This window comes from Mirounga angustirostris, unplaced genomic scaffold, assembly GCF_029215605.1.
Source record: "Mirounga angustirostris isolate CCGP_5_RB_7025 unplaced genomic scaffold, mMirAng1.0.hap1 SCAF_1, whole genome shotgun sequence".
Taxonomy (NCBI): domain Eukaryota; kingdom Metazoa; phylum Chordata; class Mammalia; order Carnivora; family Phocidae; genus Mirounga; species Mirounga angustirostris.
The window spans coordinates 160,238,102-160,263,190 of NW_026991709.1; the positions used below are offsets into that span (position 1 = coordinate 160,238,102).

Below are 25,089 nucleotides of genomic sequence, written 5' to 3' on the forward strand. Positions count from 1 at the left end.
TATGACTAATTAGAACAGTCGTGCTGGCAGGGAGACTTCTGCGAGGAACGCACAGTGTTCAAGCAAAAGTTGCCCCCGCCCGCAGCAAAACCAGGTGACGGGTCTCAGGAAGGAAGGCGGGAGGAAATGGGAGGGGAGGGGGAGGAGGAGGGCAGAGGGAAGGCAAGGTGCAGTCCTCAACCCAGGAGCCTTCATTTGTATGATGCTAGTTAACTACGTTCTCTGGCCTGACATTTTCTGCTACTTGGAAGCCAACCAGAAAGGTATGGGCTGCCTAATTCCCTGGGCTGACATTTTGCAGGGAGCCAGAGGAGGGGAACCTGTTCAGTGATGCGGAAACCCACAGGGTATGTACAACTTGTCATTAATCACCCATGGGCCCCTGTCCCCACAACACCCTCGCTGACTTACACCCAGTAAGGGGCACGACTTTCTGGTTTTTCCCTGAGGGACCATTTTTGGTCAAAACAGGTACATCTGGGTTACCTGGGTGGCTCAGTTGGTTGAGCGTCTGCCTTCAGCTCCGGTCATGATCCCGGGGTCCTGGGATTGAGCCCTGCTTGTTGGGGAGCCTGCTTCTCCCTCTGCCCCTCCCCCCTGCTTACGCTTTCTTTCTCTCTCTCTCTCTCAAATAAAAATTTTTAAAAATCTTAAAAAAAAAAACAAAAACAGGTACATCTGGCAAAGGGGGCCAAAAGCTCAAGTTCTAAAGATTGCCTCAGTCTTGGTGTCCCAAACAGACTGAGAACTAGTGTCCCTCAGGGGCGCCCACATCTAACTCTGCCCACCTCACTCACAGCTGCCTCTTACCTGATGTCCAGCTCAGGTCCCTATTCTGTGCTAGACCTTGACCCTGACCCCAAGGTCCTCCAGGTGGGTAACATGGGCATAGAAACGGACAGCCATCCTTCCCGGTGACCCTGGGGACAAGGCCTGATGGGGAGGCCTCCTAGAGGAGGAGGCTCAAAGCTGAGGGGAAGTGGGGTCTCTGGGCTGAGCAAGCACATGGCAGCATGAAGCCACGTGGTGGGTGCTAAGAGCCTCCAGAGTGGCAGACCCTGGTCCCCAGGGTCTGGCTGCCAAGAGCAGTGGGGCATCCACAGACCGCCCCCCCCCACACCTCTCACCCCTCACTTCCACTGTTCTCTGCTCAAGGTCACCCACTAGAGGCCCTCCCCAACCAGGCCACCTAAAACTGCACCCCATCACCCTCCACCTCCTTGCCCTGCTTAGTTTTTCTGTCTAGTGCCCCCCTCTGTGGGACATTCCAATCCACACTGACCTGCTTCTCTCTTTGTGCCTGTCCCCCCAACTAGGATATAAGTTCCCCAGGACAGGGGACCCAGGCAACAGCGCCAAGCCCGGTACCCAGCTGGCACCCCCCAAGCATGGGCTGAGTGAACAGTGAGGAATAGAGTGGAAAAGCCATCTGCAGCCCACAGGGGTGTGACTGCAAAGCCCCTGGCAGGGCCGGAGGAAGGCGGTGGCCTTGGCGGTGGGAACCATGCTATCCGGATACTGGGCTGGTCACCCTGCAGCCAGGGCTCCTCCCGTGCAAGTGAGGGGGCCCTGCTCAGTGTCCAAGCAAAGCTGGAAATCTCACGCTTCACGAGAGATCTCCTGATCTGTAAACGTTGGCAACTAATTCAGGTTTTAAAAATATATCTCTGTCGTCTGGGCGTAGTCCGAGGAACCTGATTTGCCCACTCAGAGGAAGAGAACACGGGAAGGGTTTTCTGAGCAGAAGGGATGCCCTCTGTTTTGCACATGGAAAGAGCAGCCTGACCAGGTAGAGTGGACGCTTGGTGGCCACCAAGGTCCCCCTTTGGCACGGGGCCAGATCCTGCACCTGAGCCCCTTTCTGCAAGCTGCCTTGGACCAAGGTTATGACTCCCTTCCCCAGGGACAACCACATCCACTGTCTGGTCCATGCAGAGTGGCAGAGAACCCATCTCTTTGCCTCGATGAGGGACATCTCGGCAGGGTTGTGTCAGCCCCAGAGCTCTCACTGGCCATCGGTTGAGGGAGGCCTCTGTTGGGATTATGCCATGGCCCAACATCGCCCCAGCCCTCCCTGCTCTCTGTAACCTCCTTCACTGTGGCGACATGTGACTGTGCTTCTGTCCCCTGGGCTGCTGGGGTGGAGTTGGGGCAGGGGCAGAGACCCGGGACATGCGGCCCCAGGAAGGTTGACAGAGCCAAAGCCTTACCCCAAAGATCCAAGGTGAATCTCCCCAGGGCAACACACCCGTGAATTCATGGCAGGCAGCTCTGTCTCCTTGGTAACCCACGGTGTTCCACACTCCAAGCCTTTAAGTGTAACCCCGGTCATTCCAGGGGTCCAGCCAGGAGCCAATGTAAAAGGGCCCCATGTTGGGGCTTTATGGGTCTGTAAAATATCCACCCTGTTTTTTCTTAGGCACATTTCATAAACCAGTGCATTTTATACCTGGGAGAATCAGCAGCTCCTATGACTACATGAAGCCGTTCTTGCACGCGCTGCTGTAAACTCGGGTGACAGGATAAGGATCTTTGCCTGTGGCCATAAAACCAGGTCTGGAACAGGCCAGCCCCTCAGTGTGTGGATGTCGGGGGCAATGAGCACCCACACCTGCCCCCATCTGCTCGGGTAGCCTGGGTCGGTCCCAGACATGGACCGTGACACCAGTCATAGCAGCAATAAGAACAGCCGGCATGTGCTGACCACATCCTACATGCCAGGGCCTCTGTGCTCACGCTCGGCATGCCTTTGCCCTCGACAATCTTCTGAAGCACGGTCATCACCCGCATTGCACAGATGCGGAAACTGAGGCACGGAGGAGTTAAGTGCAGCAAGGTCACACGGCTGGCCTTGGACCCCAGGCCGTCTGGCTACAGGGAACAGCTTGTACTATTGAACCCCTAAGGCACTGTCCTGGAAACAAATCCCAGCCTGCTTGGTGGTGGTCGACCTGCCCGGGCGGTCCTTACATAAGCAGGTAGCAGCAGGCCTCCCTGGGCGCCAGCAGGGCACCAGGTCCTCCTGACTCTCAGCAGCCCACTGGGTCCTCCTCCAAGCCCACAGGGTGGGGCCGTTTACCCCCACTGAGCAGCAGGCAGAAGGGGAGGCGGGGGCACCTCAAAGACAGCTTTGAAGGCGGGAGGGGCGGGAGGCGCCGAGAAACGCCAAGTTGGGGGACGATGCCCGGCGTGGGCGTGGAGACACAGCCCTGCTGTCGGAGCACGGCCTGTCTGGAGAACAACCTCACCCTGCTTGGGGTACTGCACTCCCTATGACCAGTAGCTGCACCCGAAGTGGTGACTCTTCACGCGGGCCCTGAGGGGACACACAGGAGGATGCCAAACCATGAGTGTGACCTGCCGTGGATGCAGCCCAGCGTCCATCCTCGAGGGAGTGGCTGGTGCATTGTGCTGGATGCCCCACTCCCCGCCCCCAGAAGGTTCTGGTCAGGGAGGAGCAATGCACCGGGTGCACATCAGCCTTGACACGCACGTTGAAAACACAGAACTGAGTGACACAAGAAAGATGAGATGCCTCAGCATGGGTTTCTTGCAGCAGGGGCCGTGTCAACCGAGGGGTGCTCTCAGGGGAAGCTTGTCGGGGGCGAGGCAGGGCGGGGGCTCCAGGAGGGGCTGTCCCCGCCTGACCCGCGGGGCCTGGAAGAGTAAACTCACCAGAGACGTCCTGCCTCGAGGCGAGCCATCGGCTGTGTGGCCCGCAGGGGTCACGGGTGCCTGTGTGGGTGCGGCCCCCCTTGGCTGAGGGCCTTTCTCCATGGAAGGCCCGCCCTGGTGGCAGCCCCTGAGAGTGAGGGGACAGGGCCCTGGAAGAGCACAAGAGGACAGCCGCCACGCCAGGGGGAGGGAACGGTCGGACGTGGAATGGGGGGAGAAATGAACGGATGGAGCTGGACAGAGGCCTTGGCTGGATGGCGATGATAAATGCACCCCGCCTGCCGAGTGTGATTAACTCGCCCTCCTCACGGGAGGTCAGGCACAGAGCGGGGAGGGCTGTGGCCGCAGTGCGCACAGGAGGGACACCTGCACACTGCAGATGCAGATGGGGGCACTGCGTCGGAGATGCTCCCAACCACCAAATGGTACCCCTGAGTCTGGAGCAGCCAGGGCCCGTCGGAAGCTGGGTTAATAACTAGAGCGGTGGAGGGACGTTCATCACTGTCAGCCCTGAGCGCAGTGCTAGGCAGGGATGGGCGTGAGGTCACCAGGCCTGGGACGTCCTTGGCAGCTGCCCCAGGTGCAGAGAGAGGAGCTCCGTTGGTGGGGGGATGAGGCTGGGCTTGGGAGCAGGTGCAGGGCCCCTCAGCTGGGCCTCCAAACAAGGGCCGAGGCTGTGCAGAAGCAGCGAGAAGGGGAGAGAATGCCTGCCGTGTGCCCCCGTGAAGCCAGCATCCTCTGGGGGGAGGCAGGTAAGAAGCAAATACATCCAGAGCATGATGCGCAGGGGATCCGTGCCAAGAAGGAAAACGGGGGAGGAAGGATCGGCAGGGAAGAGCCAGAGTCTCAGTACTGAGGGAAGTGGACCCCCAAAAGGGAGTGAGGGAGCGGGCCACGAGTTTCTCTGGGTAAGAGCCAGGACACAGAGGATCGTGCAGCTGCCCCGCAACCACTCCCATCCCCACCTCCTCCCATTCCCCTGCCTCAGTTTCCTCATCTCCTAAAACACAGACAGTACCACTTTGCTCAGTAGTTCTGTGAGAGCTGAGTTCCTCTCTCTGAAAGCCTCTAGCTTATCACTATATAACCCAGAAACTCCACTCCTGGGCAAACACCCTGAAGACTTACAAGTATGGTCTCGAATGTTCGGAGCGACACTATTCACAATAACCAAAAGGTGGAAACAACTCACGTGTCCATCCACACATGAGTGGATAAACCAAATGTGGTCTATCCATACACTGGAATGTTCCTCAGCCTTAAAGAGGAAGGGAATTCTGACGCAGGCGCCAATATGGATGAACCTTGAGGACATTATGCTCAGTGAAAGAAGCCAGTCACAGAAAGATAATGCTGTAGGATCTCACTTATAGGAGGTCCCGAGAGTGGCCCAGTTCCCAGAGACAGCAGAATGGTGGCTGTCAAGGGGGGAGGAATGGGGAGCTAGTGATGAATGGCGACTGGGTTTTGGTTCTGCAAGACGAGAAGAGTTCTGGGAGATGGCTGGTGGGGCTGGCGGCACAGCCCTATGCCACTGAACCGGACGCCTAAAAGTGGTTACAATGGTAAATTTTATGTCATGTGTATTTGCTACAACTTTTATTTTTATTTTTTTAAAAGATTTTATTTATTAGAGAGAGTGCATGCACATGCACAAGCAGGAAGGAGGGGCAGGAAGAGGGAGAGGGAGAAGCAGGCTCCCTGCTGAACAAGGAGCCCGATGCAGGACTTGATCCCAGCACCCCAGGACCATAACCCGAGCCAAAGGCAGACTCTCAACCGACTGAGCCCCCCAGGGGCCGCCCCTTGCCACAACTTTTTAATAATAAAATAACACTCTTCTGGACAAAAAAAAGTACCTGGTACATAGTCAATGTTCAAGTGAGGCCTGGTTCCTACCAGCGCTACCCCTGACCTCCTCAGGACAGAGAGACAAGAACACAAGGCTTGGCACACATAAGCTGGTGACTCTGGCCAAGTTCTCAGCCCCCCTGAGTTTGGGTGTGGATGAGGAGGTCCTTCTAGCCAGCGCTTCTCTGAAGTCAGTCCTTGTCCCCAAGCCTGTCGACCCAGGATACCGGCATGCAAAATCCAGCACGACTGGGCTTTGCGCAGGATCAGAGATCAAAAGATATGCTGGAGTGGATATAAACAGCCCCAAAGCTCTGGCTTCGCTGTTGAGCTGGCGGAGCAGGGGGACCCCAGTGAGCCTGGCTCCAAACTCCCCTTCCCAGAGCAGCCCTCCACGGACCCTGGTAGCTGACTCTGTAGGCCCCCAGGTTCAGGCTCTGGGCCCCAACCCCCACCTCACTGCCTGTCACAATTCCTCTTTTTCAAACTCAGACTGGTTTTTCAATCCAAGTAGGCCCTTCCCCTGCCTGTGAAAGCATCTGGTTTGCTGGGTAAGGATGCAGGGGTGGGGGGTGTGGAGGGGAAGCAGTGAGGCACACCTGGAACACAGGGGAAGGGGCAGGGCGGGGGGCAAACAGTAAAACTCCACCCCCTTGCCCACCTTACCCCATCTGGGACTCAGTCTTGCTTTCACCCTGACTCTTACAATGATTCTCAGTCGTCTCAAAATCAGCCTGCGGATACTGATCAGCGCCCCCAACACAAGCGGCAGACACATTTTGTGATGGGCACACCTCTGCCCTCCCTCCACCTCCCGCACACCGGCAGGCATCCCCCTGAGGGCTAACTCCAGCATCCCGGGCTGCAGGCTGGCACTTAGGAGGCTCAGCAAGTGCTGGTTAAGTGAATGAATAAATGAATAAATTAATGACTAATTCAACACATGTGGGAAGAAAGGAAGGAAGAGAGAGACGGAGAGTCCCAGACATGTAGTTGCCTACACATCTCTCAGTCTCTGCCTCTCCCTGGGTCTCCTTCTGTCCCTCTGTCTCTGTTTCTACACCCCCACTACAATCCATCAAGGTCTGTCTGTTTGTCTGTCTCCCAGCAGGCGGCTGAGAGCAAATGGACCAAAGGGCTCTGAGCTGCCGCTGGGGTGCCCCTCCTCCTCCCAGAAGGTCTATCCACCTGTCCACCTTCCCATTTTCTTTTTTAATATATTTTTTTAAGATTGTATTTATTTATTTTGAGAGAGAGTATGTGCAAGCAGGGGGAGGGGCAGAGGGAGAGAATCTCAAGCAGACTCCCTACTGAGTGCAGAGCCAATGAGGGGCTTGAACTCACAACCCCAAGACCATGACCTGAGCTGAAATCAAGAGTCAGATGCTTAACCTACTGAGCTACCCAGGCACCCCCCTTCCCACTTTCCAAAAGGCCAGCTTCTTCCCCTTCTTCTTGGCTGAAGCAGCAACCACCCAGCTAACCCACAGACTCTTCCCCTGAGAGAAACCTGCCGGCCCCCATCACTTCCCCTGGGTGTCAGAGTCCAGGGGGCCTGAGTCAGCCAATCCTCTGCCTCTGTGACTCATAATGTATGAAGTAACTGGCCCTCATTCGCTGAATAAGATTAAATTTAGCAACAATCCTAACACTAGGGTCCCCAGGGGGCCCACCTCATTCCCAATGACTCAAACTCTGAGGCTTCAGGCTCCCAGAGATGTGGTCAAACATCTTCGAATCACAGCTGTAAAACCACCTTCACTGTAAGCTTAGGACTGACTAAGAGGGGCCAAAACCAAATGTACGAACACGGGCTTAAACACATGGTTTTAGTCTCTCATGTACTAGCCTGGAGGTAGGCAGTAAAGGGGCAGTCCAGTTATCAGGGGCCTAGGCTCCCTCTAGCTCACTGCATCCCTGTGGTGCAGCCCTTGTCCTCACAACCCACAAGTGGCTGCCTGTGCACCAGCGACCACATTCTCATTCCAGCCAACAGGAAGGAGCAAGAGGCAAAAGACCCATCCTTTCTTTAAAAGACATATCCTGGAAGCTGCGCACCACACTTATGGCCAGAACGGGGCCACAGGGCCATCTACCAGGGAGGCTAAGAAATGCAGTCTGTATTCTCCCCAAATTTCCAAAATAATAATGACTGTGGACTGCTACAGAGTGTGCCTTCCTACAGCCAGTCTGGACTTACTGGCCTTGTGCCACGGGGACAGCACTGTTCCCTATTCTTATGCCCCCTTTCCGGATGAGGAGCCTCGTCCCGGCTGCTCAGGACAGAGCCGGTCTCCAAAGCCAGACTTGTGTGCACCCACCACCTTGGCAATTTTTGTCTATCAAGCTGCACTTGGCAAACAGGGCCTGAGAAGTGACAGTGTCCAATACCGACCCCACGGCCCTTGACCTCCTCCCTGTGCAACCGAGACCACGTCTAGACCACTGCCTGAGACGGTGTCTCAACTGTGGAAGATACCTGAGGACCCAGCATGGGTCTCACTACAGCAGCTCCACCTGGGGTGTGGCCAGGCTGAGCTGAGCCCACAGGCCCCAGAGGCCCAGACCCCAGCTGGGGAATTTTCCATTAGACCTGGGGGCACAGGCTGGCCACCAGCTCATGTGTTGGGGAGGAAGTGGTTTGTTTCGATCAAATTAAAGCAAAGGAGAACCACTCGGGGAGAAAAATTGTGAGCTTCAGCTGAAGCTGTCACCTTGAGAAGAAAAAGAAAGCCAGCCCCCTCCTAGAGGGACATAGGTAAAACCCAGGACGTGGAGTCCCTGAAGGGCAGTGTGGGAGGAGGTACCAAGACTGTCTGGGGCTCCCTGTCCCTCCTAACCCCCTCCCTCACCTCCCCAGCCCAGCAGGCTCTCCAGCAGGCTCTCCTCACAGCCCCCCTGCACGGGGGAGAGGCCAGGGGGCACCTGCCTCCCTACCAGGCTGTGAGGTTGCCTTCCTGTGCCCCCGAACCTGTCCCCCTCCCTGGCACACGTCTGCACACACAAGGCTCTATAACCACTTAGTGGATTGGACCTGAAGTTCCAGTTCAGTGGAGAGATTAAAGACACTACATTTTACAATAAAAGCAGTCCTTGCCGAGAAGAGGAGCTGACTTCCTGGCGAAATAAAAGCTGCTGTCCCCATCCCTCTAGGCTCCTCCTGCTAAGAGGGACAGGACTTTTGGCATCTGGTAAAGGGAAATCTGGGAAGATGGTGACGAATCAGCTTCCCCCACCCCACCCCCATGCTGTGCTGTGCCCCCCCGGGGGCCAGAGTCTGCATGTTTCTTAAACAAGAGGGCCATGCTCTTCCTGCTGGGCCACTGGCCTCCAGATCCATCCATGTCCTCGCCTCCTGGTCTGCAGCTTTCAAGTGTCTGGGTAGACAAAGGGACCAGGCTTGCTGAGTCCTATCCACGAGGGAGGAGACTTTGCATGCCATGTCCAGGCCATGGCTAGCAGGCCCACCCGCTCCAGAGGCCGCAGAAACACAGGGGAGGCCAGCTCCCATCCCTGCCACTACCCTGCCACGGGCAGAGCCCAAGATCTTGGCCAGCAGTGGGCCTCACGACCACCGGACACAGAGCAGAATGGAAAGAGCACCACTCTGGGGGTCACAGCTCACGTTGGGCCCCCCGTGCCACCCCAAGCAAGGTGCTTCACTTCTCTGGGCTCAGTTTCCTCATCTCTAAAGTGGAGCTGTGCAGATAAAAAGGGGATCAGCTGGGGGAGCCTGGGTGGCTCAGTCGGTTAAGTGCCCGAGTTGATTTCGGCTCAAGTCATGAGCTCAGGATCGTGAGATTGAGCCCTGCATCAGGCTCTGCCTCAGTGGGGGGTTCGCTTGGGATTCTCTCTCCCTCTCCCTCTGCCCTTCCCCCCTATTCTCTCTCTCTCTCTCTCTCTAATAAAAGGGGGAGGGGAGGAATCAGCTGGCACACAGCAGGTGCTCAGTGAATGCTTATTTCAGCCAATCTCATGGTGGAGATCTCCAGTGCCAGGAAAATACCTGCCTCGAGGAGAAAAGCGGTAGAAACTCAGCCACTAGACATTTTAATGAGTTTGAACACACATCCACACAGTAAATGGAGGCACTATACTGATAATATGCATATCACCAGAGTCCACCAAAATGACATTGAGGGATGATGTTAAATAATCAAGGGAAATAGAAGTCCCACTGTTTTCTTCCTGTACCTCAAAGGATCGTGGATTTCGCCCCCAGGGGTGTGCACTCTTCATTCTGGAGACCCTGGACTCGTCCATATAACAATCATGGATTTATCTAAAATGTCTGATTTTAAATATAAGCAGTTTGCTGGGAGGGCACCCAAAGGCGAGCCGGACCTGGCTTCTGCTTGCCACAGAGTGAGAAGAGGCAGGCACCCCGGCATGGCACGGTCGTGGGAAGTCAGATGGGGGGCTCCTGGAGGACCTAGGCCTGCAAGAAGAAACCTAAAGAGAGGACGGATCCCAAAGTGTATAAAATCATGAAAAGTTCTGAGAGTTTTTACAATAAAAGCAGTCCTTGCCGAGAAGAGGAGCTGACTTCCTGGCGAAATAAAAGCTGCTGTTCCATAAAGGACATGTGGGCTTTCTGGAGGCAGGCATGGAGGTGCGGGAGGGGCATGCCAGGCAGAGGGAACAGCATGGGCAAAGGCACGAAGGTGGGACAACAGCACATGTCTGCAGCGGGTGCCAGTACAGAGGACATGCAGCCTCCAGGCCACCCCACCTGGGGCGGGTTTCCGGGCAAGTGAAATAGCTGCGTGTGGTGAGACGAACAGGCCCGGGAAGGAGTGGAAAGGAGAGGGAGAGGGTGCTCACCTCCTGCGTGCTCCCTGAGTGGGAGCTCAGGGCTCAGCACCCTCTGGAGCATCCTCCCCCCGGAGCTGGGCCAGGCCCATGTGTGACGGCCCTTCCCCCGGGAGTCCCCTGAGGTCCCCGGCAGGATGAGACCGCGTCTGTGGGAAGCCCCACCGGCCCCCCACAGACGACAGGTCCCGTTGCAGAAGTGCCATGCTCCCAAGGCCCGTGATGCCGGGGGAGACGGCAGGGACAAGAACACTGTGCTCTTGGTGACTGCAGTTACCCAAAACTCATTAGCGACAATGATTTCCTCCAGACCCCCTTTCTCCTCTCTGGATGTTTTGGCTGCTTCGCCGTATGGCTGGAGTTAAAAATACAGCTCAGAGTGAGGGGAGTGCTGGCAAGAGTGGGCAAGCGTTCCCCCCATTGGGTGGGGGAGACTGTCGCCTGCTCGGGTCCCCTGACCCCGTCGCTGGCCGGGTGGCAGAGCTGGGGACATCCCAGGCTCAGCGGAGCCGGTCTCCGAATGAACTGTAGAATGAGAAGGCCCTCAGGACATACGGCCACTTGCTAAGTTATCCGACACAGACAGGTCACCACGACAGGGCGGAGAGAGAGAGGCACAGTGTGGGCCCCGCCTGCCAGCAGGCTGCAACACAAACTTGTGCCAACCTTAGTTAGGGCAGGGGAGTGACAACGTGGCCTGAGCAAACCCGAGGCGGCAGATGAAGGACAGTGGCAGACCCCTGCTCCTCCTCCCCTTGACACCAGCAGGAGGTGGCACCAGAGGCCTCCCCGGACTCTGACGAAGCCTCGTGGCTCCCACCAGACTTTTCGGAACACTGGCGCTGGGACCCCCGGGCCTCCAAGGGAGAGGCCTGCCTCCCCGAGCCTGCCCGTCGTGCTGAAGCAGCCACGTGCGCTCACTCGGGTCAGCGGCTCCGGCTGAGCCCGGCCTTCCAGACTTGTCCACAAGTTCCCAGATAGGTACTCAAAGTCATCCAGACCCGCCGGACCCGCTCATCCAGGACGTGAATACCACTGCGTAACTTCCACCGGCAAAGAGAACAGAAGATGACACCAGTGAAGCCCAGCCCAAGCCCTGACCTGCGGAGTCTCAGAAGAGTGAGCTGTTACACAGCCACAGGGGACCAGAGCTTACAGACTGACTGGTAGATTGATTGAGTCCATCCGTCTGTCCGTCCGTCCGTCTGTCCATCCATCCTTCCTTCCTTCCTTCCACACATTCATTAAAACCCACCCTGAGGCAGGGCCTCTTATAGGCACCCCAGAGACAAAGAATTCATTCTCCCTGTCCCCATGGGCGCTTCTGGGCTGGATCCTCAGTGCCCATCCAGCGTGTCTGGGTCCATCGCATGTCCATCGCGTGTCCCCGTCTCCCTGTTTGTCAGCTTTCTCCCCTGGGGCCTGTCACTTCTAGGCTCCCCTCAACGTACTCTTGTCTGGTTCCTGCCCCTGCCTTCATTTTCTCTGGGTGTGGAGAGGACATGTGGGATGTTCTGCCTTTCAAATGGGTCTCAGTATGCTTGAAAACATCACCTGCATACTAAAACAACAAGGGTATTTAAATGTTGCATTAGAAAAGATCTCTTTAACACAAAAGAAGTTGGTAAGGGAGGAACAGAGGAAGAAAAAAAGATATAAAACTTATTGAAAGTAAATAACAAAGTTGCAGATGGAAATCCTACCTTAGTAACAATTATATTGAGTACAAGTAAATTAAACACTCCAATCAAAAGCGGGAGACTGGCAGAATGGACTAAAAACACATAATCCAGTATGTGCTAAGAGACCCGCTTTATTTTTTTTTTAAACATTTTTTTTTTAAGATTTTATTTATTTATTTATTTGAGAGAGAGAGAGAGTGAGAGAGAGAGCGCAAGAGGGGGTAGGGTTAGAGGGAGAACCAGACTCCCCGCCGAGCAGGGAGCCCGATGTGGAACTCGATCCCGGGACTCCGGGATCATGACCTGAGCCGAAGGCAGTCGCTTAACCAACTGAGCCACCCAGGTGCCCTAAGAGACCCGCTTTAGATTCAAAGACACAAAGAGGTCAAAAATAAAAAGATGGAAAAGGGGTTATCATGCAAATAGGAAGCCAAAGAAAGCTGGAGTGGCTACACAGATATCAAACACAGACTTGAAGATGAAAACTGTTAATGCAGACAAGGAAGGATGTTTTATAAGGACAAAAGGGTCGGTCCCTCGGGAAGACACAATACTTCTAAACATGCATGCACCAAGCAACAGAACCCCAAAACACATGAAGCAAAAACAGAGAGAGCAATAAAGGGAGAAATAAGCAGTTCCACAGGAATAGTTGGAGACATCAGTGCCCCGCTTTTTGTAACAGATAGAACAGTCAGACAGAGGGTCAACAAGGAGACAGAGGACTTGAACACTGGAAACCAACCAGACCTGACAGACAGGCCCAGAACACCTCCCAGCAGCTGGTGCATATTCCTCTCAAGTGTACTTGGAACGTTCTCCAGGACAGATCATATCTTAGCCCTTAAAATGAGTCTTGATTTGGGGCACCTGGGTGGCTCAGTCGGTTGAGTGTCCGACTCTTGATTTAGGCTCAGGTCATGATCTCAGGGTCGTGATAAGGAGCCCCAGGTCAGCTCCACGCTCAGCATGGGGTCTGCTTGGGATTCTCTCTCTCTCCTTCTCTCTCTGTGCATCCCCACCCCTGCTCGCACTCTCTCTCTCTCAAAAAAAAAAAAAAAAAAAGAAAGCAAAAGCAAAAACAAAAAAACTAGTCTTGATTCATTTAAAAGGACTGTAATCATACAAAGTATATTCTCAAAACACAAATGGCTGAAATTTAAAGAGTCCCCTAAACACGGCTAGATGGCAGCTCTTGGGAATGTGCTTGAGTCATCCTTGTTCAAACCACCACTCTCCCTACCACCCTTGCCTCTCTGTGCCTCTGTTTCCCCACCTGTATGTTGGGGACAAGAGAGGAACTTCACAGAGCTATAGCAAGTGTTTATAAGAAACCACTCAGTTGTCATAATTATTACTTGTTATTGATGGAGGGTGGTAATGATAATCCCTTACGTTCCATCTCTGGGTGAGGAGGCATTCCCTCATAGAACGGGTTAAGACTTTCAAAACGCCTCCGCTCCCACTGTTTAACTCAGTCCTCATCATCTGTTAAACGGGAAAAAGCTGGTAGTGGTGAGGCCCCAGTAGGTGGCATCTGTTGAGTCCTTCGCCCAGGGCCTGGCTCACAATAGGTGCCAGAGAGGGAGTAGGTTGGCCCATGGGTGGGCATCGAGAGGGGGTGGTCGGTTCCCTGCACACCCCTTGTGGGTGGAGGATTTTACACACCTCCAAGTTTAGAGGTGCTGAGCTGGGTGAGAGCAGAGCCTTGAAGAAGTCTAGACAGAGATGGGAGCCTGTAATGGGCTGGGGGGGGGGCAGAATATTCTAGATGGCTCTGCCTTTTTGTGGGGAGTCCTCCATCCTGTTGAAACAATGTAAGTCTCCCCCTTTAACTGCAGGTTAAAGGGATGATGACGGCACGTCTTACAAAGATGCTGGATTCATGATCAGCTACATTAAATGTGCAGGAGTCAGACAGACAATAGAGAGATAAACGCCAAGACCCAGTCTGAATTCTAAATCCTGTGACTTTCCTCTAACATCAGATTTCTTCTCCACCTAGGAAAGAGGGAACAACAGCAACAAAAATTGGCAAGCATGAGGGGTACTCTGCTCTACTTGTATTACCTATTTAATCCTCACAGCCCTCTCTGAGGGAGGTGATGTTTTATAACCCCATTTTATAGGTGAAAACACTGAGGCACAGAGAGGCTAAGTAACTGGCCAGAGGCAATACAGCCAAAACGTGGTGGAGGGAGTGGTATGGCCCCGCAGTGCATGTCCTGACTATGTATGAGTATGTACTTTGTGTGTATCCTGACCAGGAGCCATCTAGAACCCCCAGCCAGCCACCCTGGGGGAGTTGAGAGTCCTTGCTTGGGCTGCTTCTCCAGAGGGGTGAGGGAGAGTGGGGAACTGGAGGCAGGGTCTGGGGACATCAGCCGGCCCCCACTCACTCCCGAGCCCAAGAATACCGCAGGCAACAAAAACCTACATGCACTCCGCCATCTGGAGCCTTTCCTTCTGGTTAAGCAATGCTCTCTCCTTCCCATCTAGACAGGTAGTTGTTGGGTGAGGGAACAGTATGGGACCATGTTCCTTTTATCCACAACCCATGTGCTTCTGCTCAGCTCCACCAGCACCCTGAGCCAACCTCCCAACACCCCATACCCCGAGTCCCGTAGCATCTCCTGCAACCTCCTACTCACTGGCCCCCGCCTTCCCCAGGAACAGGGGTCCCGTCCACACCCAAGTGCAGTCCCAGCCCTCCTCTGTGCAGCAACCCCAGGGACACCTATCTCCCAAAGTCCCTCTGGGCCTCTCCAGCTCTGCTCACCCTGCACACCCTGGCTGCGCATCCCCTACCCCTCTTCTCCCTTGCTGTCCTGTCCCCTTGCTCACTCTGCTCTAGACACATCTGTCTCTCACCATACCTCAACCACACCAGGCATGCTCCCCTCTCAGGGCAACCCCCAAAGGGAAATCTGGTTGTCCTCCTGGATCCACTGTCCCCTGTTAGAGAAAACGAAGCTGAGGCTCACAGAGGTACATTCCACATGCTAAGGGGGAGGAAGAAGAGTTCAGTCTCCAGGCCACAGCCCCATCAGAGTCTTACCCCCGAGCTGACGACACTGGCCACTGGCCCATTCATGTTCAATTTCAGGCTGTCCAGAGACCCCTGCAACCTATCTCCAAATAATCTGCACTCTGTACTAGAGGGCATCCCTGCAAGGGTCCCTAGCAGCTGCCCCAGGACCGCTGGATACAGGCTGGAGACTTTTCCTTTGAGCACTGAGACCATCCTCATTGAGGCCTGCCACATCAGACAGTTCGCAGACAGGCTGCAAATGACCGTGAGAGGCTCCTCCAGACCTGCCAATCCAGGACACCCTCCTTGGACGCCCTGTTCCCTGAGGTTCGGATGAGGAGGGCCAGGCCCCGGTGTCTTGATTCTCTGTGAGGTCTGACACTCTTCAGGCAAGGGCAAACACAGAGCCAACAAGCCATTCAAATCAACAAGGGATTTGGCAGGGGGGGGGGGGGACACAGAGCCAGAAGAGGAGCACATTTGCCAACCCCCCACAAGACCAAGTGTCCCAGTGAGTCCTGATGAATGAACACATGGAGAAAGGCCCGAGGTGGCTTCTCGAACAGCTTTCTAGCAGGCTGGCAAATGCCCGCAGGTTTGGAGTGGGGAAGTGGGGCCGACTCAAAGCAGAATGCCTGGCACCGGCTGGGTGGCACCTGCCAGCTTCGAGAGTCCCTTCCCCTGCATGTGCACACCCATTGCCCATGACCACTCCACCAGCAGCCGGCTTCCACCCTCATCCTGCCAAAAAGGGACCTGGGCTCCTGGCGGTAAAGTCACTCCTCCAAGGTGACCACAACAGCGAGGCACCAATTCTGCCACTCAAAGGGAAAGCCACAGCTGTCCCTGGGTGGGCGACGGTGCTGGAGTTCATTCTGGGTTGTCTGGGGGAGCTGACCATACAGATCTGGAAATGGCTCCATGTTTCGTGAAACATTTACACAAAGCAGCAAACAGCTTTGAATCTACGCAGCGTGGTGGTGAACAGCATGGGCTCTCGAGGCAGTCAGCCCTGGGTGCCGATCCCACCTCTGCCACTGGGTGACTGTGGGCAACCTGCTTCACCTCTCAGAGCCTCAGTTTTCCCATCTGCAAAATGGGATGATAATGGCTCACAGCTGTCACAGCGTTAGCCTGCCAACGGAGACTCTGTCAGCACACGGTGCCTGGAATGGGCTCGGTTATCACTGTGGTTTGACTACGATCAAATCCTGCTCCTCTGTGAATCTTGCCTCCTCCAAGAAGGAAAACCAAGCATTTCACAATCAGGGCTCAGACACAGCACAGCTTGGGAACGATGAGCCAGTCTTGTTCACCACTCCACAAACCCCCTCCCTGCACAACCTGGCTGAAATCCGGGTACTAAGCAAATGCCCCAGGCTGGTCCCTGTCTGTCTGGACCTCACCTGGCCCAACTGTCCCCACTCACAGTCCTCACGTGGCCACTGACAACACCTCCCACCTCCCCCTCCCCAAACCTGCCTGGCACCTCTCACCTCCCCTTTCTCATGTGTTGTTTCCCTGGCTTGATACCATCTTCCTCCTCCTCTTTCTAGCTCAAATGTCACCTCCTCCAGGAAGCCCCTGTTGACACCCGAGGGTGGCCATCTGCTTCCTGCTCTGGGGCTGTACACCACTTAACCCCACTTCCTATCCTGGCCCAATATCTCTGCAACCTTCTTTATAGGCCTCTGTCCCCGTCCATGGGTTTCCAAGCAGAGGCGGTAGGGGAGCCGCCCAGATCAAGGACAAGAATCAGGCTGAGCTGCCCACGTGTTCAACAGTTAGTGAATAAAAGGACATGCAGATAGCATGGCCTACGTGCAGTGCTCAGCCTGGTTCCTGGTATACCACAGGCGCTCCATAAATGTTAGCTCCCCATCAGCATGGCTCCAGATACCCTCAAGGATGGACAGGCAGGAAATACAGGAAAATAGTGCAAAACTTTCATGGTAGATCCGGAAAGGGTGTTCTGCCTTGTACAGTTCTCTCCATTTCCCTGTATATTTGGAAATTCTCATAATAAAAATTAGGGAAGACAAGCCTCAAAAGCATTCTCAATACCCTAGCTGTTCCTGCCCCTGGAGCTACCATTCACTGCGTTCTCCAATGCCAGGCACTTCATGCAACGCCTGACTCTGATCTTCCTGAACAGAAGCAGCCCTCCCCATTTTACATGGCGGGGGGCTTGCAGGGAGACTGGCCTCAGGAAGCCAAGGGCGATGCTTTGCCTCACTTGGAAAGCCCGCACCACTGGGAGGTGGCCAGGGCAGGACGGGCACTGCGCATACCCGCTGCCGGGGCGGGACTGAACTCCAGGTGTTGGTCACTGGGTGGCCTGGAGGATCCCCAGAGCAAGGCCAGGGCAGTCGGGGTGGGGGAAGCATTTGAAATACTCAAGACCACAGCTCTTCACCTGTTACAATGGAAGCACTTAGTGTTTCTAAGAGCTGGTCCGGCATATCCTGCTGGAAACACGAGCCCCACAGAGGGGCAGGATTCAGACTCCGAAGGCCGCTGGGTGATGTCACCGGCCAGCGCAGCCTGGCTCCCAGCTGGGGCCGTTTCAGCCACAGCCTGGCCTGGGTCTGCACTGGCTGCGGGGCGGCGGGCTCGAGGCCCATGGGACCGCAGGGCCACGAATGGGACCCCGGACAGCCTCCCGGCCGCACGTGTGCCTTCTGCCCCATTCCAGTTAGGTCAGTGCACCTTCCCCAGCCCAGTTCTTGCTGCACACGGGCCTGTCTGTGTTGTTTTCTGCGGCTCTGTGGCAATTACTCAGATGACAAGCTCAGAATGGCGCCCTTCCCAAGTTAGGCAAAGCGGTGTTCTTTCTCACAGAAACAGAGAGCAAAGAACAAAAACCACCATCAGCTGTCAAGACACTGTCATAGATGAAAGAGCTGACAAGTAGCCACCCAGCTGACAAAATAAGGCCGATGCCCCCAAACTCCCAATGTGGCACCCCCCGTTCACCCCGGCCCAGCCCCAAGATCTCTGCAGCCTCCAGGAGGCCGGAACACAGAGGGTGGAGGCGGGCACGGACGTGGGAACGGGGGGAGCAGGTCCTTGCTTCATCTCACACACAGTGCTGCTCCCTGTTTTTCTCGAGCCGAGCCAGATAAAGAAGCTTTTCCCGATTTATTTTCCAGGTTGTAAAATAATCATTTGCTTAGCTTGTCAGACGGCTAGGAGAGAACTTCAGAGAAACACACTCTCCTCATCTCTCTGCGGATTCTACCATCTGCTGGGAAAACAGGAGCGGCTCGCCCTGGGCCCTCAGAGTCGGAAACATTTTGTCCGAGCAGGACCCGCCTCCCAGTGTATGTTGCAGGTCATTCTGGCCGAGGGACATCCTCCCCGGCATTGGATACTCTGCTCTATCTTGGCCGGGAGAACAAGAACATTATCTCACGAAACTGTGAACACAGTATCTCCCTCTGCCACCTTCGCCGCCACCCTCTCGGATCCGGAAAAGCCCTCAAGGCCTCTCCTGGCCTGTACGTGGTCCCCACTCTAACTATGAGGGGGACCAGGGCACAGGGACACAAGGCTCTCGGGGCTGCAGAGCCTGGACCGTGGGTTCGGTACTTCCGGCGACTCTGAGGAACAGAACGCTTTCAGAGGTGTCTTGCCAGGACCCTCCCAAGTACAGCTTACGTCATGACTTCTTGCCTGCCGCCCCCTCTGCGCTGGCCACCCGTAAGCTCCCCTCCGAACTGCCAGCACCAGCATCACGGTTAATGTCACCACAGACCTAGGGACAGCGCTTGTTTGGTAAGTCAACAGAGACTGAATGCCACTAGAAACCTCCCCCAGAGTGAGTCACCAACTCCGAGCTTCAGAAAAATGTCCTCTCCGAGTGATGTGACAGTGCTTGAGGGCTGGAGGGGACGAGAAAACGAGGGAGGCCGCTTCACAGGGCCCTCTCCCCAACCTCGGGGGGGGGGGCCAGGGCTTACTTCGGCCGGGACACCCTGGAAAATCAGAGGCTGGAAGGGGTCGACTTGTTCAACCCTTGCCCCCTCTCACCACCACCTTGGGGGATGCTGAGGACCCAGACTTGGTGACGGGATCCCACATGGCAGGACAAAAGCCAGGCCTGCTGGGCTTCCTCTGGCCCTGGAGGCCGGGAGTCACACAGGATCCCGGGGGTATCCAATCATTCTGCAGCTGGGAGGGTGGGTGGTGGTGGATGAGAGCAGGGGGCTGGAGCCAGACCACCTGAGTCCCGATCCTGGCTCCACTGCTAGGGGGTAGGAGAGCCTGAGCAAGTCACACGACCTCTCTAAGCTTCAGTCTACACATCCATAAAATGGGAGCACCGACTGTTCCTGCTTCATAGGAGGGATGTGGCCATGCAGTGAACTGGTAAATGCAAAGCCCCGCAGCAGTGTGGGCCACACAGGAAGCCTCCAAGGGGTGTGGCCGTAGCGCACTCACTCCTGCTAACCAGAGATTTGGTTCTGTGGGTCCACCGATACCAGCAGGGCCTGCTCAAGTTCAAGCTGACTGCGTGAAGGAAAACACAGCAGTTCTCATCGATCCCGCTTGCCTTCATCCACTCAACAGATATCTACTGGGCATCTATTATGTGCCCGAACCTCTAGTGGGAGGGGTTGGTTCTGGAAACATCATTATAATGTAGCAACAGTTTATAATGTATAAACACTAGATATGAATTCTGATGTCAGAAAAATCAATTAAATAATCCAACATATCCAAAGGCACCCTCTTTCTTCCCTGTTATCATCCTGTTGTCCCTGTAGCTGAGAAACTCACAATGCTATCTTTCAGCAGAGGACTCCTGAGAAAGGGCTTAAAGTTCTGGGCTTGAAAGTTTCTACCATGCCTGGGTGAGGTGGTACAAGATCACTCTTGTCCCAGGATGAGCCTTGTCAATGATCTTTCACCTGCATCTCTCTGTCCTCAGCAAGACTAGGGACCTGCACCTTCTGGATGTGCAGGGGCAGCCTGTCCACATGGTGGCAGGGGGCAAGGGGCTCCTGACTCCAGCTAGAGCAGCCAGCCGGTGGCGGCTTAAGATAAGGTTAGCCAGGCCTGCCTTAGCCTGACACGCTCAACGTACCCTTGCCTACAAGGACCCCCGTCTGCCGGCAGGAGGGCCTGGGTTCTGACGCCGGCAGTGCCCCCTGGTGGGAGGGGGCACCAGCACTGGGAGAAAGTGGAGCCAAGTGCCCCAGCAGGAAGTAATCCCGACGCTGTGGCCTGGCGCTGCCTGGCGCCTCAGGAAGCTCGCACGGAAATGTCCCTGGCTCAACCACAGGTGGCCAACCCCACTTCACCCTGAGTTCTGAACCCCAGGAGGTCTCACCCGGGTTGTCAAGAAGTTCACGCACCACCTGCCCGTGCATAGTGGGCTCCAAGGAAAGGAGAAACTGATTGACAAAGGAAGAGCCTGAAATGCATTAAGCACCTACTGTATACCAGTCTCTTCCATGCCCCTTATCTTCCCTTAACCATTAGAAAAGGTATGGGAGGCAGCTGAGATCATCCCTGTTTCGTGTGCATTAAGGAAAAGCTCTGAGGCTACATGAGGAGGCATGACTTGTCCCGTGGTCACTGGCTGGTGAGTGCAGAGCCGGCCATGGGAGCCAAGTCTACCCATGTCCCTTTCTCTATGCAGAGCTGTTTATTCTCTTCCTCTGTTCTCTGCTCTTGCCTTTGTCTCTCCAAGCACATCACTAACAGCTCTGCATACAGTAGGCACTTCATAAAAGTCGGCTGCTCTCGAGGAAGTTGGTTAAACCATGCTCAGGCATCAATCACTTCGCTACACGGATGGGCAGTGGGCACTGTGAATCCAAAGGGGAAAAGGAGCCCTCAGCTCATTCCCCCTACACCCCAGGTATGTGAGAAGGCAAGTATGATACACCCCCCCACGCCCCCACCTCCGCCCGCCGCAAGAGTCTCCTATGAAGGGAGGGAGGCTCCAGCATTCTCCCTCCTGAAAGGCAGGGAAATGAAGTGGATGCTGGGAAATGGGACCAGTGTGCTCCATCTTGAGGGAGCCCACTGTTCTGTGAATGTGCTGGTATCACACAGTCTCATTCGTCACGGTGTGGTCTGGGGGCCAGCGGCAACCATATCTCCCGGGAGCTTGGGAGCCTCCCCCAGACCTGCTGCTCCGAATCTGGATTTTAGCAAGATCCCCAGGTATGAGGTGGGCACAGTCAGGTTGGAGAAGCTCCCCTGCCCTAGAACTTGGCTGGTGGTGGTGTTGCCACGGTTCCTCTCAAAGGGGATGCCATCACGGGCCCTGGCTGTGTCTCAGTGAAGGGAAGCCGGTGTCGCAGAGCTGGGGACTTGTGAAATAAACCCCGCAGCCACGTGCCCGGCTCCCCCCCACTCCGAGGCACCACCCAGATGCGACACTGGGGATTCCCCACAGCAAGCGGGACTCACTGTCTGTCCGAATCCCCCCGTCCCCACACTTGGTCACCAGTGGTGACTTGAAATGAAGAAAGGAATGCATTCCCCAGGACGGTGCTGGGAGGCATCTGCCAACAGCATGTGTCACTGTTGCCTAGGAAAGTGGAACGTGCATCCCTGCCCTTGTGTGTCGCCTCCCTAAGCTGCTGAGGATTTCACCTGGGCAGCCCCCAGCTTTTCTTCCAGTCCCTGTCTGGGGGATAAGAGCTCAGTCCCCTGCAAGTAGCACTAAGTGAGCCACAACCACTGTGGGAGGTTCGGAGTGACACCAGAGAGCCAGGGGCGGGGCACCTGGAGGAGGCTGCAGGGTCTATGCTTTCTTTCAGTGACACCAGCTAGGAGTTATCCACGGCCTCCCTCCTCCCTCCCTGGGATAAACAGAAAGCAGGAGTTTGCCACCAGACCTGCCACCACAGAGCCAGGAGGCTGCCCCACGTCCTGACCTCACCCTCACCGCCCTCCTTCTTCAGAGCCCACCAGAACCCAAAGCACTGCCCAGAACCCGTGCAAGACACAGGGGGGCAGGCGGGCATCCCTTGTCCCATGGCCACAGCCTGGCACAGCCCCACAAGGTGGGGGAGACACCGGGTCTCAGATGACTGTAGCTGGACTCGAAATCAGGAGCCCCTCCCCCATCTGCACCCCCACCCCCGCCCTGCAGAATTTTGGAGTCAGGATCAACTCCTCCCCCATCATCCCTGCCTACCCCCCGCCTCCCAGGAAACCTTCAGGAAACTGCTGACTGCTAACCCCCCTACCCCCAACACAGTGTTTTTCTCCTCTGCCCCGGGTCCAAACCCTGGAGTGTGGCCAGGTGGTCCCGAAGACAGAAGGACAGCGAGGGTAGACAGGCTCAGAGCACCCAGGAACCCAACCCCGGAGTCACCTGAAGCCCCCGTGCCCCCTGCTCGCCCCAGATGGGCGCCCGGACTTCTGCGGAGAGGAGCCCCGCACCCGACTTGGGCACCCCTGGGAGGCGGACGGGCTGCCGCCCGGGAGCTGCAAGCTCGCCCGGGACGCTGGGGGTCAGCGCGGCTGGGCAATCCCGCCCCCATCCTGTCCCCGGCTTAATCCTTGGTCCGAAATAGTCAGGGTAATCCCAGGGTGAGGCGGGCGCGGTATTAACCCCGGAGCCGCGAAGGAAGAGACCGAGACGTGCAGAGGGAGGAGAGCTCGGCGCATCACGAGCTAGAGGGAGCACAGGGTCCTTCCCGGAGGGACGGCGACCCGCGAGTGACCCAGGCCCGCTCGAGGGCGGGATCTGCGCCTCCCGCGCCCCCTTCGCACTGGGTCTCGGGCTCTCCGGGTCAGGAGTTCTGGCCCCGCTACCCAGAGCCCCAGGTCTGCGCGCGGACAGCACCCCTTGGCGAGGCCGATCCCGCAACCGAGCCCCGGGGGTCACTGGAGCCCGAGTCCGGAGCCGTCCGTCCGCGGAGCCTGGCCGGTGGGAGCGCTGGGCAGCCGCCCCGGAGCCGCTTTCCTGTGGGGAGCCCAGTCCCCGCCCGGGGTCCGGCCCTAGGTCGGCGGCCCCCAGGTGCGCCCTCCGGCCGGGCACCCTCCCCGCCTCCGCCCGCCTCCCCGCCCGGCCCCGAGGGGAGCGGGGCCCCCCAAGAAGTTCGCGCACCCCCGACACGCCCGCCGCCCCCGGTCCCTGCTTACTTGTCGCGGCGGCCGCCGAGCTCCGGGATGACGCCGAGCGGCTGCGAGCCGGGGCCGGGGCCGGGGCCGGGGCCGGGGTCGGGGCGGCGGGCGCACGCGGCCAGGTGTCTCCGGTGCCGCTCCAGCAGGCCGGCGTTTTCGCGGCTCAGCCGCGCCACTTGGCGCTCCAGCTCCTCGATGCGCCGCCGCCGGCGCGCCAGCAGCTCCTGCTGCGCCGCGACGATCCGGGTCAGCTCCTGCAGGTACTCGGCCGCCTTGCCGGGGGGCTCGGCGGCGCTGGCCATGGCCCCCGCCCGGCGGCCGGCAGCGCCTCAGGCGAGCGGGCGGCGGGGCGGCGGCGGCGGCGGCGGCGGCCGCGGCGGCGGCGGGGCGGCCATGGCTGCGCGGCGGGGACGGCGGCTCGGCGCGGCGCGGGGCTCGGCCCGGGGGGCGCGGCGGCGCGGGGCCGGCGCGGCCCCGCCTCGGCTCCCGCCTCCGCCGGCGCCCGCCCCCGGCGCTTCCGCGCCTCGCGCTCCCCGCGCCGCCGCGCTCCGCCGCCCGCTGCCCCACGGACGCGCCGGGGCGGGCAGGGCGCGGAGCTGCGGCCGCCGCGGGCAGGCGAGGAGTTTTGCAAAGTGCCGGCTGCGGCGCGAGGGGGAGCGGGAGCCCGAGCGGCCGGCGCGGGAGGAGGCGGGAGGGAGGAAGGGCGCGACGGAGGGAGGGCGCCGCCTGCCGGGCCCGGCGCCCCGCGCCCCGCCGCCCCGCGCCCCGCTCCCGGCGGGGACGACTACCGCCTCGTCCCCCGGCCCCTCCCAGCAGCTCTGATGTATACATTTAATTTAAAAAGCAATTCGGCAAAATATATCTTCATACTACTCTCAACCAACAATTTTTGGTGTGAGTAGAAAAAGAGCTAATAAACTCATAAGAACTTTGAATTTAAAAAAACCGATCAGTCTCCTAAACGCTGGGTTGGTTTTATTGAGACCCATGCAAGTTTTCTAGACTGTCCCTTCTGCGTTCTGAATGCTTGGTGACCCTGAAGCTTCCAAGAGGTCGAAACGGACGAGCCGCCAAGACTCAGGCATGGGCATTCCAATTGCACCCAGGGTTCTGGGAGCTGATCGCAGGGTGGGGCAAAGACTCACCCAGACACTGGCATTGAGACCTTGGGCAGCTTGTTTTGTCTCTGAGCTGCTGTCTCCTCAGCAATGTTTTCTATTTCTTGGCTTTTTGTCATCTTTATAATTTTCATACTCCACATTTCTTTGGGGCTAAACCTATTTTTCAATCTTTTTGGCTTGAAGAGTTAGGTGATTTCCATTGTTTCTTGTTTTCCAGCAAATGCCTTTAAGGCTATAAATTTACCTCTGCGTAAAGCTTTAGCTACATCTCATAAGTTTCTAAAACTCCACAAAACTTATTAGTACATTAGTACATTTTGATGGTATTGTTTTCTTTGTTAAGGGTAGCATTTCCCTGGCTTTGCTGACTTGATATTCCATACCCATGTTTGTTGATACCTCTCTACCTCCAGGAGAGGATGAGCCCTGCACAGAGGCCCTCCAAGACCCTAAGCCCTCTTTGGGTATCCCCTGGTCATGGCCTACGCAGAGGGAGAGAAGAGCAGTGGGGCCATTTATTGGGGTCCTAAATTCAATAAATATTCCATCAGGATAAGGTTATACACACACCTTGGTGAATGAAACATCAACACTTTCAACTTGGCCCTCATTGCTAGACCAGTAATAGTCCTCTAGAAATTAATATTTTTTATAGCTCCTGTACTTGTGGTCTACAAATTAATATCATTTTTATAAATCCTGTAACGATGCTCAGAAGAACACAATATTACATTCTATTTGTGGGTGTATATGTAAAAGTTTATCAGTTCAATTTGTACATTGAAATGCCAACATCTTTACAATCCTATTTTAATATTTCCTC

The 25,089-nt window shown here is 56.4% G+C and overlaps 1 protein-coding gene across 2 annotated transcripts in view; it reads right to left on the reverse strand.

Annotated features, from left to right (window-relative positions):
- The window catches only part of IQSEC1 (IQ motif and Sec7 domain ArfGEF 1), a 383,194-nt gene extending 359,732 nt beyond the window's left edge, over positions 1-23,462 (reverse strand). For both annotated transcript variants that reach the window (XM_054504553.2, XM_064591483.1), the window contains exon 1: positions 23,164-23,462. In XM_054504553.2, the coding sequence (XP_054360528.1) occupies positions 23,164-23,447 (284 nt within the window). In that variant the 5' untranslated portion in view covers positions 23,448-23,462. The remainder of the gene's footprint in view (positions 1-23,163) is intronic.
- Between the last annotated feature and the right edge of the window lie 1,627 nt (positions 23,463-25,089).